Here is a 16,747-nt window from a genome sequence, read left to right on the forward strand (position 1 = left end):
GTATCTTTTGTTGCAATTTTTCTTTCATTTTCTTTCAATTGTCAACGTTAGCCATGTGTTTAAAACTGTCACAGCAATACGTTTTTAACTTGGACCATAACTGACGATGCAGTTTAGTTGTATGGAAACCGCACGTTTGTTTTCAGGTCTAGACATTGTTTCGCTCAAATTAGCCGTGCAACTTGCTGTAATGTTATACGTTTTTTTTGGCAACAAAACTACTTGCTTAGGTTCCGCAAAAGAATGTGTTTCTTTGTTGGTTATGTTACTTCTTTAACGTAGCTTAACTTACGAATGCGGCGTTCGTTAAGTAGGCTACGTATTTACGTGAAGTGGACTTATGACCTTTGGTTTCACTTAGGGCAAAAAAAAGTGGTCTCCTGGGTAAAAGTCCTGTGTTTGTTCGACCCAGCCATCCACCCTGACTATTGTTCTCTATTCTACGTCACCTGACTTCCAGAGCGGTTGCTTTGAGTGTCTAATATTGCTGCAAGTGGGTTTAAATTGGAGTAACCTGAAAGTCGAGTCCTCCTCAAACAGCCGCTAAAGCGTGTGTCGTTATTAGGCGGTAAGAACATCGGTATTTAACGCCCTGAGAATGAGACCCGCTGAATGAGACTCCAGGCGGGTCCTCTCTCTCCTTATCTCTTTCTCTTTCAAACGCTGGCTTTTAATGCTCACTCACCTTAATTGTGCTGGTTTCCGCTCCGCTGATCGGAATGATCGGGTGAAAATTATGTTTATTCCCCCCCCACAATCCCACAGACAGTCACCCCTCGATTGTGTTCATACTTCCTCTTGGTTCAGCACACCTCGTCTCTCTTTTATACGAATAACTCCATTTAGTTGAGGGAACGAATGTTGTGTCGGCATCAACGAGCACATTTTGAAGCCATTTCGGCGTCAAATAAATAAGAGAGATATGCAAAGGTTCCTATCAACTCTGACAGAACCATTAAAGCATTAAAGCATAATTATGATTGATTGCTTTATTTTTCGAGTTATGTACATAACATGCCATACCCTCGTGGGTTTATAAGACACCAAAGATACAGCTGCAGGAGACACACATTTTGTTAAGTTTCATAAATTAACAAAATTAGAGTTTACTTCAGCGCTCGATCTTAAACAGAATACTCGTCCTTCTCTCCTCGGCCTGGCAAATAAAATCTGCTACAAAAAAAGGTTCCTTTCCTGAAGCACAGCTCAGATATTTCATCGTCTTCCAGCCCAAAAAAACTCTCCTCCTCTTGAGTGAAATGAAACCTGATGGTCTCTAGTTATAATGGAAATGTTCCTGAGCGTAACTCTGCGCATACAGATCTTTGTCTTTAGTTTAAGACATCACATAAAGTCCTGCACTATAGTTATTTTCTTTATGACACAATAGGTTCCTAACTTTTGCCTACAACATATATCAACGGACCATTTTTCTCTTTGCATGAGAAACAGTTTGGTCCTTAATCTCCTTATTATCACAAATTAGCATGATCTGAAAAATGACAGACAAATTGTTCATATTAAACAAGAGATTGCAAAGCCCAGGGATGGTCGTGCAAAAATGTCCCAATGAAATATCTTTTTAGTAAGTCTCTGATCAGTCTCTTCACACACTTTAACACTTATGTCTGATGTTTGGAGGTTCCTAACCAGCTAATGGCCAAAACTGAAGCAGATTTGTGAAATGCAACACCTGCTTATTTGTACGTGCTTTGTAAACAGAATCGCTCCATATTCAGCGTTCACAAGATTCCACACCTGCGTGTTCTGCATGTACGGTTGTTGATGTGCATGGTTCTGTCCTGCAGGTTAATGGGTTCCCTGACGGAACCGAGAGGAAAAACAGTGGAACAGAAACTATCCGGAGACACTGAGGTGGGTTCAGCTGAGCTCAGAAGTTTGGAGGTGTGACATTCATTTTCGGATGACTTTGCCTCTACTTGAGGAGAGTTTTCCTTTATTTTTATTATTTTTTGCTGAGGTGGCGCTTGTGTTATTTGTGAAACGAGAACTTAAATTAGCCTTTACGGGAATTGGGGTTACTCCGATGGAAAGCTGCTTTGTCTTTTAATCCCTCTGCAGTGGGACAATTTTGAGATAAATAAATATATATCCTAGAATGTTCTGAGCCCGTAAATCAGCACATATTTTACTTATTTTTATACATACAAGAGTTCATTATTCCTTCAGATTGTCTTGCATATTATTCTAGAAGCTATCTGCGTTTCTCCTCCTTGCTAGAAATAATTAAATAATAAACAAATAAAGAATCAGGGGAGACTATACAAATCAGCTTTGAAGCAAATCACACGCCCTCTAAAGAAAAACACATCACCTCTGTTCTAATAATGAGGAGAAGTGATTCACTGCATGTGTACGGCCCCGCAGGAACAAAACATCACCATGCTCATCATTTAAATGACGTATAACTCGGTTACACAACAAACAAATGTTAATGCTAGTTGGTGTATTATAAGTTTATCTAAAAGTGAGCTTCTGTCTATTTACCACTTATTCATCTTACAAAATGTCAAACTTGGTTATTAATGATTTTGTCAGATACCGCCATCTTTTAAAATAATTGCATTAGTTAATTAACCTCTGAACTGAGAGGAACATACTGATCCTGGTTCTGTTTATTATACCTGGGTGCAAATACACTACAATTGGTGTGAACACATTGATTTGAGTCATACCTTTACGTTTATATCTTTATATAATTTACTTTATAAAATAGAAACAAATTATTTAAGAAGAGCAAGTCTTGTATGGTTAATTAATACAAAAAAAACATCATAATACCAGAATATTAATTATAATATACAAAGATGCAATATTTCCCCCATAAATGTAGTGGAGTAGAAGTATAAAGTAGCACAAACTGAAAGTGGTAGGTATTTACTTCCCACAATTGGTCAATCAATGATTGACATGTTATAGCTTGTTCCTTTAAATGCGTACAAAGAAAGTGTCCTTATGCTAAGCTAAGCTAACAGCTGCTGGCTCCAACTGTTGTTCATGGACATATACTTCATCTGCAGTAACCTTTATGAGATCTAAAGCAATGGATTTATATTATTCAAATGCAACATACAATGTTTTGTAACAAAAACAATATCTTGAGAATCAATGAAATCAATGAAATATTCAGTTGAGTATGGGGAGGAGTAGAAAGAGAGAGAGAGGAGAGGGTTAAGGAAGAATATGTTCATTTATATGAATACACCATATTAAGAGAATTATATAGTTATACAGTTGAAAAAATACATGTTTTAAAAACATATTTTACGCCCAACAAGGAACAAAAACACAAAAAAAATCCATCATGCATGAAAATAAAAACCTCCCAAAAACTTATTTCTAACTTTCAGCCCAAACTCTTTAAGAAGCCTCTTTAAGCACCTTTCTAAAAAAGAATCCGTCCCCCTTTAAGCTCTTCTTGTCTGGAGGTGGAAGAGCAGCATAAAGCATTCCATTCACAGCATGAGGAGTTTTTCTGGCTGTCAGGTACTAGAGAGAGGCTACGACACCGCTGTCAAGGACTCATCTGAATGAATGATTCATGGTGTCGGGTTGAAAAGCCGCATCGCTCATCACTCAACTTGGAAAAGTGATGCAATGTTGCGCGGATCAAATCGCATTTTTTGAACGCGGAGGGCAGGGAGAAGAGAGAGATTGATGGGCGGAGGTTGAAAGCTCGAGTTGGAATGACAGGAGGAGGTGGAAGAGAGGGATGGAGTTTATGAGAGAGAGACAAAGTTTTCTAACGCAGAAAAAACACATTTTATTTCAGTCCAATCACATCCATCTGGAGATGCATTGTGTTCTGCTGTTAAGAGAAAAGCACACTCTTGTCTTAACTGTTGAAATGCAATTTACATTATTAAATATACTCTGAAACGCTCCCTCAATAACACTCAAACCACCAGAGTGACTCATCCACACAGAAAGTATCCTGTTTCCTCCACAACAACAACACAAAATGCTCCCGTTGGTGATTTTTTTATTTGGCTGATGCTTCAAACTCTCTCTGAGTTTCTCCAGTCCAAGTTCATTTAGGATTACTGTAATGCCAGGAAGTGAAAGTGGAGTTTAAGGATTCTCCAACCTCCACTCAGCAAACTTGTGTGTATCAAAGAACAGGGACTTAAGAAAATACGAGTCCTTTGTAAGGTAGTCGTAGTGTCTATATCACTGTAGTTCCATGAGGTTCAACAGCTCAAAAAACACGGCTTGGTCAGTTCCCTTCAGCGTCTGATACCAACACAACATTTAGTATCTGTATGCGACCCAGCAGACAATCTGATTTAATACAAAGAGCAAGAAAGTCCCCAGGAGGACGGGTTGGACCGGAGGCTGGATGGGTACAAACAAACATAGGACTGTGGAAAAGGAGACAGCTGTTTGTGTCCCTTGTGAAAACTAGTTGACCTTACTTTTGTTACGTAACTTAAGTTATTTATTTTTTCGCCTGTAATAAAATATTTAATATTTAATATTACTATTTCTTTATGAAATGTACTTATTTGAACCCCAACAATGATATTTTACAAAGACAAACCAATTACTTTTGTTACGTAACCCTAAAAAATTAAGTAAAACTATGTTTGAAGTTTATTTTGAAAGGACACTATGCATGTAATCAGTGGAAACTCTAGATTTCCTACGAACACAGAAGTTTATTCTGAAAAGACACTGAATGTGAAGAGCGAGAAATGTACTTTTCCTGCAAACACGTAACTTTATTTTGAAAAGACACCATGAGTTGACCGTGTGTTACAACTACACATTGGCGCTCGATGACAGATTTACTGTGAAGTTTATTACAAAATATTATTTCATCCGCAATTTACGCATATTATTATAACTCAAAATATTGCTTAATAGTTTCATATTATAATCTCTCAAGGTATAGAGCTGGTAAACTGCTTAAACCCTCTACATGCTCTGCAAAAACTGACTTCCAACTCCTGTCACATTACTGCTGATGAAAACTTCCTTTATTGTGAGGAAGTTATTGGAAAATGTGTTTATCACCAAATTAGCTTTCCTAGCGGGTATTCTTCATTAATAACAATAAGTCAAGTAACTGTTGCCGGTTTCGTCACGGCCAAAGTGACGTCACACCCTCAGACACGGCTTTTCACAAGGAAATGAAATGTGTCTTTCACCAAATAGCAGCTATTCTTCACTAAAACAAGTCTACTAATACTGCAGGGAGGACGAGTAAGCACAGACAATATATACAATCATTATCCGATCAGGTCAGGCTGCATTGAAGTATCAAGTATGGACACACACATGGCAAAACAGTGCTTCAGTCTGGTGCATCCGATCACAAAAGTCACATTTAAAAGACAAGTGTAGGCCCGGCCTAGCAGTGGAGAGGCTCAGGGACGCAGATGGAGGTGGAAGATGGAGGTTTTCTGTGTTTAGAGCTGCATTGTCCGTGGGTGAAGGAGATTTGTGTGTTCTATTAGAGTGAAAGACAAACTGCTGCAGTTTCAAATCCTCCTATCTGCTGCTGTCTTTGTGTCAGTCTGTCTGTCTCTCTAATTGTCTCTCTCCCCCCCCCTCCCTCGCATTCACACTGGTCTCGCTATCTAACAAATGTTTTGTTTGCTCCAGAGCGCATCAATATGCCAGGTGTGAGAGGAGCGGGGCCGGCGGTATGAATTTAAATGTCAAGTACACTTCAGCCGGCTCCGTTGGCTCGGCAGATTTGTGCTTTCCCCGGTCTGGTATTTGCTGATTTGTATGTGTGCGTTGCTGTGGAGGTGCACAGACGACTCTCCTGTCCGTTCTCAATTTGTTCCTTCAATCTCGGCTCAATTTCCTCTCTCCCTCTCTCGTTTACTTTTCTTAACCTCCTCTGCTATTTGCAGGCTCTGCTGGAAGCTGTGGATTGAAGGCGAGTCCGGGGTAGTTTATTTGTAAAGCCCGACATCAAATGTAATGTCTGACTGACAAACACACATATTACTGTGTTTCTGTCTTCACTGGCAGGTCAACTATTTACTACTAGTACCAGGTGGAAACATCTGCTTCTGAAAAGTGAAGCCAATGCTGAAGTAACTTAAAGCTGCATTCTCTCTCCTGTCCATCAGGGGGCGACTCCTCTGGTTGTATAGAAGTCTATGAGAAAATGACTCTACTTCTCTCTTGATTTATTCCCTCAGTAAACATTGTAAACATGAGTTTATGGTCTCAATCTCTAGTTTCAAGTCTTCTTCAATACAGCATGATGTTCATTTAGTAAATGATGCTCCATTTAGAGTCAAACAGACCATAAACCGGGTAAACACCTCGACCAGCTACAACATTAAGGCACTCTGTATTACATACATACGTTTGTTTACTTTCTTACATGTTGGTTACACTTGTGTTCTTTTTATTCAAGAAAAAAATTGAATTCGGGACTTTTACAAATACAAACAAACACAAATGAGCTGAAATCAACTTTACTTCATTTATTGTTTACTTATACTTTTTACCATCCAAAAACAGATTAGTAATGATTCAAGTTATTGGTTGCATGAGGCAGCGAGTTTTACATCCACAGTTATGATGTTAAATACAGACAGTGCACAGGCAATTTAGTGATATTATGCAGTTGTGAAAAATGTAAATTAAATAAAAATACAATCCTCCTTGTCTGAGAACGCAACAAAATTATAAAAATAATTCCCTAATCTTAACCCAAACCAAACCCAATTTCGATCATCTAAACTTTAACCTCAACTGACCCCGATGTCCTCACTTGTCCTCTCAAAGACAGAAGTTAACAGCGTATATATACACCCACCTCTTCAATAACCCACTGCTATATGCAGTACTCTGTCCCTCTGTATTTACAGAATAATCTGATGCATTCAAAGTGTTGTCTGATGACGTTCAGTGTGTTTTCATGCTAAATAAGACTCATTAAAACCTCCTGCAGCCATAATGGACCTCAACACAAGTCAACCAGTTACAGGGAGAAGTCGTCCCATAGTGTCAGTGGGCTGCAGTGTGCAGAATGTTAAATAGTGATGAGTATCATGATACATAACTGTATGCAGGATCGGAGCAGGACTGCAGAGGAAGCCGACTTTTTAGCTCAATAAATAACTGCATCAGGAAATGCATTTAATACTGTAATACTGAAATTGTATATGCCCTAGTACAGGCTTAGGTTAATAGCAATGTTTGACCATACAATTAAAATAAATGTCCCAATAAATCATGATATTCCTCTCATTACGCTGTTACATTCCATCATGCTCTACCATTCCAGAAACACATACTTAACACTTTGTCTTTGTTCCTCTTTGTACATTTTTATACGTTTTATTGTCATTACTTCTTCCATAAGGTGAGCTCCATGCCAGATCACGTCAGAGAAAGCAGGTTGATGTCGTAGCATCCATCCACCTGGAGCAACAAAGGACAAAGAAACGTGATTTATTTCCCCCTCCATGTCTTTATAAAGGCTCTGAACACTCACACAGGCGCTTTCACTTATCGTTCTCTGTGTTTACTGAAAAAGTCTGTTCTGCATCGGGGTGGAGGCAGCGGGTGATATTTGTGTGTCAGACTCACATCGTATCGTCCGATGGAGGCTGTAGTCTGGTTGGTCTGCATCACCTCAGTCAGAGCCCACATCTGCTGGATGCTGGATGAAACGGTCTGGGGGTCCGGGAGGCCCTAGGGGACATACGAGCTTACTTTAAATCCAGTAAAAAGCTAAATTATAGTCAGACGATAACCGGCGGGTTCCCAGATTGCATTTAGGCAAATATGTTGGGACACTTCCTCTCTCCACACCGACCGTTTACCTGCTGCAACCACAGCCAAGTATCAGATACCAAAATCTAGTCCAGTTGCAGAATCTATATACAGATTTTCTTTTATATACAAACGGCTAGGATTTTACAAATCCTTATTGCCCTGCAAAAATGTTACCCCAGACAAAAATGTAAGTCTCAAAATTGTTTTATTTATTTGTAATTTTTATTTATTCACTCTCTAAATTGTATTAGTTTTTCACATAATATAAATTGTTTTTTTTAATAAATATTTAAGACTAAAAGACTTAGTAAAGGAACACAATTTATATCATTAAAATTAATAAAAATATTATGATTACAATAATAATCATTATTATATTGTCAGACACAAACAAAACAAAATGTGTACCTCCAGGTCAGGGTGTTGGTCCACCAGCGTCAGGTCAGACAGCCAATCAGAAACCTCCTTCTCAGGGTTCTGGAAGTTTAAATCGACAGTTTAGTCAAATGTTGAAATCACAATGCTGGAATGTTTTAGCTCAACTTAAACATGTGCTTTTTTATTAATTGAACTGTGTGTAGGACTTTAGATGTCCTTTATTTGGCTCCATCTGCTGGCTGAAAGCTCAACTACAACACTGATTTTAATCCAGATTCTTTTAATTTCCTTCCTTTAATTTTCCATCAGAATAATTTGAAAGATGCCATAATAAAACAATCTGCAAATTATAGTATTTTCTATTCATTCACATTACACAAACATAAGGTAAAAACAAAAATAAGAGAACAAATCCAATTTTGCTTCTTGTGATTTGCGTTTTTCTCCCCTCATTAACCATCTCCGTCCACATATTACCACCAGCAGCCATAATCAATATGTTTACATTACCAATAGAGCACAAATTAGACCAGCTGGTGAACATAGTGGAGCATTTAGCAGCTACAGAGACGGATATTTCCCTCAGGAGTTGGTAGAGACACATTACAGAGTGAGCGAATATTGGACTTATATTCAACAGCTGGACACAAACACGTATGCTGGATGTGTTAATAAGAAAGTGTCCAACAAGTTCACCATCATCCTCTCAGTAGATGATATGTAAATGTTGTGTTTACAGCTTGTTTGCATTGCCCACTATAGGTCAGAACAATTGTTTATTGCAGCTTTAACCTCATTTTGAGTGCTTATGGATCATTTTCTGATGTAGTTTACCTTTAAAGATCTGAGCATCTGTCTCCTTTTTCCCTAAAATACATACAGTTTTATTTTGACGTGCCTGATGTGGCTGCGTTATGAATATTCAGCTGAAAGGATGTAAGTTAAACTAACTTTCATTACTACATATGTATAACTGCCAGCTGACAAACTAATCATAATCACACTACAAATCAAATCATCATATTAAACTGATAATATGTACATTAAAACTAGAGGAGCACTTACCTCACTGAATAATTGTCTCCACTCTCATTGAAGGCATTTAAGCCTCATTAAGTAGATAACTCCATCATCGACTTTGTGATTAATGTTCTTTGAGTTGTGAATACACTTCATCTTCCTCTCTAAAAAACAATTACAAAAAAAAACCCCCAAAAAACGGAGAACTGACCGGTTCCACATGAGGGAATATTTTGATCTCTTCCAGGCTGAAGGTGAGCCAGGCAGAGGACGGCTGTCTCAGGATCAGTCTCACGGAGATCACATGATCCGGCTCCACCTGCATCTATACAAACAACATTAAAGAATAACGTGAGTAATGTCAGACGTTAAGGGGTTAAATGAGACATAAAGAAAAGCAGAGCCGTTTGTCAGAGAAGCAACTAATGATTTGTGTTTTTTTAAAAATATGTTGTTTTGTTCAGTTTTAGTCCCCATACAAATAATGTACTGCAGCAACAGAATACACCGAGCACCCCTTAAAGCTAAATATAACAAACAATAACCCATAAAAAGTGAATAAATATAATTGACACTATCTTAATTAACCTTTAAACTATGTCAGCGTCGGAGCATCCTCTGAAGTAAACACTAATTAAATCCCCGTTCACCATCTGGCTCTGTTTGCATGGAGGGTAAACAAGCAGTGAGAAATAACTCAGCCTGGATCGTCCCCACATATTAACATTAACGCTTATTGAGCCTTTCTTGCAGAGTCGGCTGGCTTTCCTCCAACGCCAGCTGAGAGGTAAAAACAAACTCTGACAGGCGGCGTTGGTTTTATGCCCGATTGGATCTGTTGCTTTACAGATCGGATGTGAAGTTCAGCGGGAGTTGCCTGGAGTAGTGGGCTCTCATGGAACGTTCAGTGGGATAACAGATGAATTAAAAGTAAATAGGAATATTCAGGGGTGTAAATGTTGCATTTGTTTGCAAGTGGCACTAATCATTTAAACACGAGAAGAATAAACACCTGAGCGCTGCCGAGGGACTATCGTTCACGAGTATATCATGATTAAACTCGTCTTCCTGTCTCATACACGTATAGTCAGGCCTTCAGAGTGGACTGATTGGAAGATCGATCACTAATCACAGAGTTCTTGGTTCCCCAGCTTTTCGGCAGCGACCTGTGACTCACAAGGTAGCCCCGCCCCTAAAGCATCCCCTGCTTTATGGTCTGTTTGACTCTAAATGGAGCATCATTTACTAAATGAACATCATGCTGTATTGAAGAAGACTTGAAACTAGAGATTGAGACCATAAACTCATGTTTACAATGTTTACTGAGGGAATAAATCAAGAGAGAAGTAGAGTCATTTTCTCATAGACTTCTATGCAACCAGAGGAGTCGCCCCCTGATGGACACTAGAGAGAATGCACATTTTAAGACACTTCCAGAACCAGGTAGCCGCCTGGTTTGACCACATGAAAGTACAGGTTAGGAGGCACCCAAAATGCTTTGAGGACGGGTTTTGATCCGAGGTTAGTAAGGATTTGTTTCTTCCCAGGGCTTTTACAAAGACAATAAAGTAGTCCGTGAATATGAGATATGAGTTTACAGAAAAAATTACAATCCCTCCTCGTCATTGTGGAGGTTGGTTTATTGTCTTCTTGATTCTTCACAGTTCATTCTGTTTGTACGCCCTCTGGTGTTTTGGAGAATAATACAACGGAGGCCACATTGAACATAAACTCCTCCGTGCATGCTGGGAGCTGGCGCGCCATCAGAGGAAGCTCTTTCTTGTGGTGCCAAACACGGGTATAAACAAAGCTTCACATCTCACCTGCACCCTGTGGATGGAGCAGTAGTCCTGGGAGCCTCCCTCGGTGTGGGGGTTGTCCATCAGAGGCAGGTCTCTCAGGGCGGTGCACCACTTAGCGGAGGCCTCCTGACCGGCGCTCCTCCTCAGCAAGCGCACAGTCACGTAGGCTGTGTAGTAGTTCTTAAAGGTGATCTCCTCAATCTGAAACACAGAGAGTGTCCTTGGATTATGACAACTGTAGAAAATACGGGCAGAAAAAAAGCTACAATTACTGCCCATGTTACGTTATCATCCTGCTACATTTATTACAGTTTTTTTAGCACCCAGCGTAAAATTAGTACATAAAAAAGGGCTGTCCATAATAATAATAATAACTTTATTTATATAGCACCTTTTAAAAAGAGAGTTTACAAAGTGCTTCGACAGACAAGGCAGCAAAAGGAAGACAATTAAACAAAAGAAAGCTTAGACAAACTAAAGTAAGACTTACACCCTCATAAAGATAAAACAATACAATAGATTAAACAATAAAAACAATCATAAGGATAAAACTAAACTAAGAAATACAATGAAATAACAAGTGAGAATGAATAAAATGAATAAAATGAATAAAATGAATAAAATGAATAAAAATAAAATAAAAAATGAATAAAATAAAAAAAAAATAAATAAAAAACAAATAAAAAACAAATTAAATCGATCAAGATTAAATAGTATGTTAAAATAAAATAAGATAGTAAAACCAATAATAAAATGAAACATTAAACCGACGACATCACATAAAAGCCATTCTGTAAAAATGTGATATTGTCCATATTAATAAAGTGAAGTTTTCTGGTGACCTGCTGGATGAAATGAAACTTACAAATATCTTCTTGTACTATTTATGATACTTAAGTGCCCAGAAGAAACATATTGGTTCTACACCTGTCGTTTTAGGAAACACTGAGTCTGCCAACTCACAGTTCACTTAAACCTAAAGACAAACGCTTGGCAGAGATAATTCCTTCATGCATAAACTCGCTTCAAGCAGACGCCTTTGAAGCTTTGAAGCTTTGCGCTAATGAGGAGTCACTCTGCATTAAAAAAAAAAAGATTTTTAATGAGGACTAAATGCTAAAAAAAGTAGGTCAATGCATGAAATGTTTGAAGTCTCTTGAGTAAGGAGTGCAGCTTAATATGTAAACAAATGTTTTGTATGTGTGTGTGTGTGTGTGTGTGTGTGTGTGTGTGTGTGTGTGTGTGTGTGTGTGTGTGTGGTGTGTATTTTCTTACTAGACGGTGCTGCGGGGAAACACCAGAAACATGGATGTAGAATAAAATGAAGGTGGAGGGGAAACGGTACTTTGAGAGTTTATTTTAACTGCATGCTGGAGGAGAAAATAAATCAAACTCTGAAGAGATTTCACACATTTCTTTAGTGATGAGCTGAGCTTTCTTCTCCATTTACCTCCAGTGCTGTCTACACTAAATATTCAGTCGGTTCTTTGGTTAATGTATGGTCGGCACACAATTTAAAGCTACCTGTCCAGTATTCTAGATGAAGAGCTCACATTTCTCATGAATTGTATTATGATAGAAGCACGGTGTTGGTTCATAAGATCCAGTGAAGATCAGTGTAGTGGTTGGAGCTACAACAACATGAAAAACATGGTAAAAAAAAGCAGAAAAAACAGTTTATTGCCACTATCAACATAAACCTCATCAGCAGATAATCGATGAAGATATTCAAGGGATTGGTTTACTGGTGCCTGCTTGACATATATATATATATATACGTACAGTACCAGTCAAAAGTTTGGACACGCCTTCTCATTCAACTACTTTGAAGAATGTAAAATATAAAACATATTCTGGTTTGTTGAGCATTTGTTTGTTTCCCACATAATTCCATATGTGTTCCTTCATAGTTTGGATGTCTTCAATATTAATCTACAATGTAGAAAAACATTTAAATAAAGAAAAAACATTGAATGAGAAGGTGTGTCCAAACTTTTGACTGGTACTGTATATATTTACATTTTATTGAGAACCATATCTGATTAGTTTAATATTTATAACCCAGACCTTCAATGATATTAATATGTCCTTTGAAAAGTGGTCAAATTAACCATTTAGAAATGTCAAGATGAGCCTGCGTCAATAGTTGAGGTTAACTGGTCTGTTTGCTAAAGCTTTTCATGAATGAGGACAGTGAAGCATGAAAAGCACCCTTTTTTTATGTGGCTGAACGTGAAGTGGTAGCTTACATTGACAGGCTTCCCAAAGGGGAGGGTGACATCCACAACACAAACACCAGAGTGAGCCGCGTCGGTTTTGGTGTCTCCAATCTGCAGGTAGACCGGAGGTTTGATGCTGCAGCTCACAGGCTTGATGTCGTCACTGTTCCCGCTCATCTTCTGGAAAAACAAAGGAGAGTTAAATGGAGCAAAAAATTGTGTTCGTTGCAACTGGCTGTACTCCTGAAAACTGAAGTACCTACCAAGGTCTAAGCGTTGATTTATCCGTCTAATTTTTTTTACAAAATGACAGAGCTTCTTGCACATGAACTTGCATCCCTACGTGTGTGTTTGGATGTTCTCAGGCTTCTTGCATTGTGATAACTGGCTTGCCTTTCATACTATAGCAGGATTTGTGACATCAAAACTAGGATGCAACTTATATATTACCAGTCAAAAGTTTGGACACACCTTCTCATTCAATTATTTTTTTCTACATTGTAGATTAATATTGACGACATCCAAACTATGAAGGAACACATATGGAATTATGTGGTAAACAAACAAATGCTCAACAAACCAGAATATGTTTTATATTTTAGACTCTTCAAAGTAGTTGAATGAGAAGGTGTGTCCAAACTTTTGACTGGTACTGTATGTAATGGAAATGTGAAGTCTCCAGGTCACAAACACTGAGAATGGACTGTTACATTTCTGCAGGAGACATATTGTGTCCAGAAGTTAAAAGTTGGAAAATGAACACAATCATAGATTTTGGGTTTTTTTTACAGAGGGAGAACAATGACACTTTATTTTATGATTTTTGTTTCATCGAATCGGACAGAAATTATTCAAATAATCATATAATATAAGTCATACTTGTGGATATTAATTTGTCATGCATTATGTTCTGCACATCATGACACATTGGTATTTCATAATAAATCTTTTATTTTTGCTTGCTAAGTACCACATCCACAAATGCAAGTTTGGGGCTCAAAACCAAAGAATGAAGTCAATGAATATTTGGACTATAAAATATTCAAAGAACTTTAAAGGACTGTGCAAATCTATTCAACACATGTGACCTCGCTGGACTGACTGATATTAAAGTCTTCTCACTGAGTTGTTGGTATGATTTGGTCTGTTTATTGTGTGATCTTGCTGGAAATTTTTAAGATTCCCTGTTGTAATATGAATTACATTTTAGTTTGCTGTTTGTATGTGTCTGTGTTTTATATGCATGATCAAATGTCTCAATAAAGTCATTGAAAAAAAGTAGATTGCCTTGTCACATCATTGTAAGGTGTGTAGCTGCAAATAAATCAATGTAACACCATAATTCATGTTATATATTCATGTTATATATTCATGTTATATATTCATGTTATATATTCATGTTATATAATTATGTTATATATTCAGGTTATATATTCATGTTATATATTCTTCTTCTTCATGTTATATATTCATGTTATATATTCATGTTATATATTCTTCTTCTTCATGTTATATATTCATGTTATATATTCATGTTATATATTCCCTGTTGTAATATGAATTACATTTGCTGTTTGTATGTGTCTGTGTTTTATATGCATGATCAAATGTCTCAATAAAGTTATTGAAAGAAGCCTTGTCACATCATTGTAAGGTGTGTAGCTGCAAATAAATCAATGCAACACCATAATTATTTGCAAAAAAAAAAAAAAAAAAAAAAAAATGCATATTAAAGAAAAATCCTAATAACTTAATATGCACACTGCAGTCTGCCATGTTATCAACAAATAACAGCATATAATCCAGCCTGCACCCTCTTCTTCATGTTATATATTCATGTTATATATTTATGTTATATATTCATGTTATATATTCATGTTATATATTCTTCTTCTTCATGTTATATATTCATGTTATATATTCATGTTATATATTCATGTTATATATTCTTCTTCTTCATGTTATATATTCATGTTATATGTTCATGTTATATATTCATGTTATATATTCTTCTTCTTCATGTTGTATATTCATGTTATATATTCATGTTATATATTCTTCTGTGTGTAGCTGCAAATAAATCAATGCAACACCATAATTATTTGCAAAAAAAAAAAAAAAAAAGCATGCATATTAAAGAAAAATCCTAATAACTTAATATGCACACTGCAGTCTGCCATGTTATCAACAAATAACATCATATAATCCATCCTATCCTCCTCTCCTGCAGCACCATGGACAGTGACACCTCCTGCAGGGGCGATGACGTCACGTTAGCACGGAGGCTAGCTCTGCAGGCTAACGGAGGACTCTGCAGCCCGGCCACACAGCGGGGGCGGGAGTGAAGTGAAGTGAAGTGGTGTCGGTGCAGGACTCACCTTTCTCTGTGTCAGCGAGGATGCACGGTCTTGTTTGAGTCGACGGGAGGAAGAGGAAGACGCCCGAAGGTCGCATTTGTTGACATGCTAATGACGGGCGGCTACTTCCGGGTTGTAACCAGGGCGACGGGGAAAGTCTTAAAGGGCCAGTAGCGCTCAGCTGACTGGTTAATGGAGCCTGTGACTGGATTAAAACATGTATATATAATATATAACATGAATATATAACATAAATATATAACATGAATATATAACATGAATATATAACATGAATATATAACATGAATATATAACATGAATATATAACATGAATATATAACATGAATATATAACATGATATATAACATGAATATATAACATGAATATATAACATGCATATATAACATGCATATATAACATCAATATATAACATGCATATATAACATGAATATATAACATGAATATATAACATGCATATATAACATGAATATATAACATGCATATATAACATGAATATATAACATGAATATATAACATGCATATATAACATGAATATATAACATGCATATATAACATGAATATATAACATGCATATATAACATGAATATATAACATGAATATATAACATGGATATATAACATGCATATATAACATGAATATATAACATGAATATATAACATGAATATATAACATGAATATATAATAATATAATAATAATAATAATATATAACATGTCCCACATATATAACATAATATATAACATGAATATATAACATGCATATATGAACATGAATATATAACATGCAACAACATGAATATATAACATGAATATATAACATGAATATATAACATGATAAATATGAATATATAACATGGATATAACATATATAACATGAATATATAACATGAATATATAATGTTATAAACATGAATATATAACATGAAGAATATGTTATAACATGAATATATAATGTTATATATTCTTCTTCTTCATGTTATATATTCATGTTATATATTCATGTTATATATTCATGTTATATATTCATGTATATATTCATGTTATATATTCATGTTATATATTCATGTTATATATTCATGTTATATATTCATGTTATATATTCATGTTATATATTCATGTTATATATTCATGTTATATATTCATGTTATATATTCATGTTATATATTCTTCTTCATGTTATAT

At 36.5% G+C, this 16,747-nt stretch overlaps 1 protein-coding gene across 2 annotated transcripts; it reads right to left on the reverse strand.

The window, feature by feature from the left end:
• Positions 1-6,540: 6,540 nt before the first annotated feature.
• nicn1 (nicolin 1) lies at positions 6,541-15,670 on the reverse strand. Of its 2 annotated transcripts, none has more exons than XM_054617620.1 (7): positions 15,568-15,670; positions 13,220-13,366; positions 10,992-11,171; positions 9,380-9,493; positions 8,179-8,247; positions 7,582-7,686; positions 6,541-7,413 (listed from the first exon to the last, which is right to left on the reverse strand). In XM_054617620.1, the coding sequence occupies exons 2-7, from the start codon at positions 13,364-13,366 to the stop codon at positions 7,372-7,374; spliced, it is 657 nt and encodes a 218-aa protein (XP_054473595.1). In that variant the 5' UTR covers positions 15,568-15,670; the 3' UTR covers positions 6,541-7,371. The 2 variants fall into 2 exon arrangements, with proteins under 2 accessions (XP_054473595.1, XP_054473594.1); XM_054617619.1 differs by having other exon boundaries at positions 13,220-13,369.
• Between the last annotated feature and the right edge of the window lie 1,077 nt (positions 15,671-16,747).

This window comes from Anoplopoma fimbria, chromosome 17 (assembly GCF_027596085.1).
Source record: "Anoplopoma fimbria isolate UVic2021 breed Golden Eagle Sablefish chromosome 17, Afim_UVic_2022, whole genome shotgun sequence".
Taxonomy (NCBI): Eukaryota; Metazoa; Chordata; class Actinopteri; order Perciformes; family Anoplopomatidae; genus Anoplopoma; species Anoplopoma fimbria.

Excerpts from the sequence above, each read along its gene's own strand:
- nicn1 (XM_054617620.1), bottom strand. The coding sequence starts at position 13,366 with ATGAGCGGGAACAGTGACGACATCAAGCCTGTGAGCTGCAGCATCAAA. Across the intron at positions 7,687-8,178 it reads ACCAACACCCTGACCTGGAG|GGCCTCCCGGACCCCCAGAC; the intron begins GTACACATTTTG and ends TATGTCCCCTAG. Across the intron at positions 7,414-7,581 it reads CCTCCATCGGACGATACGAT|GTGGATGGATGCTACGACAT; the intron begins GTGAGTCTGACA and ends TTGTTGCTCCAG.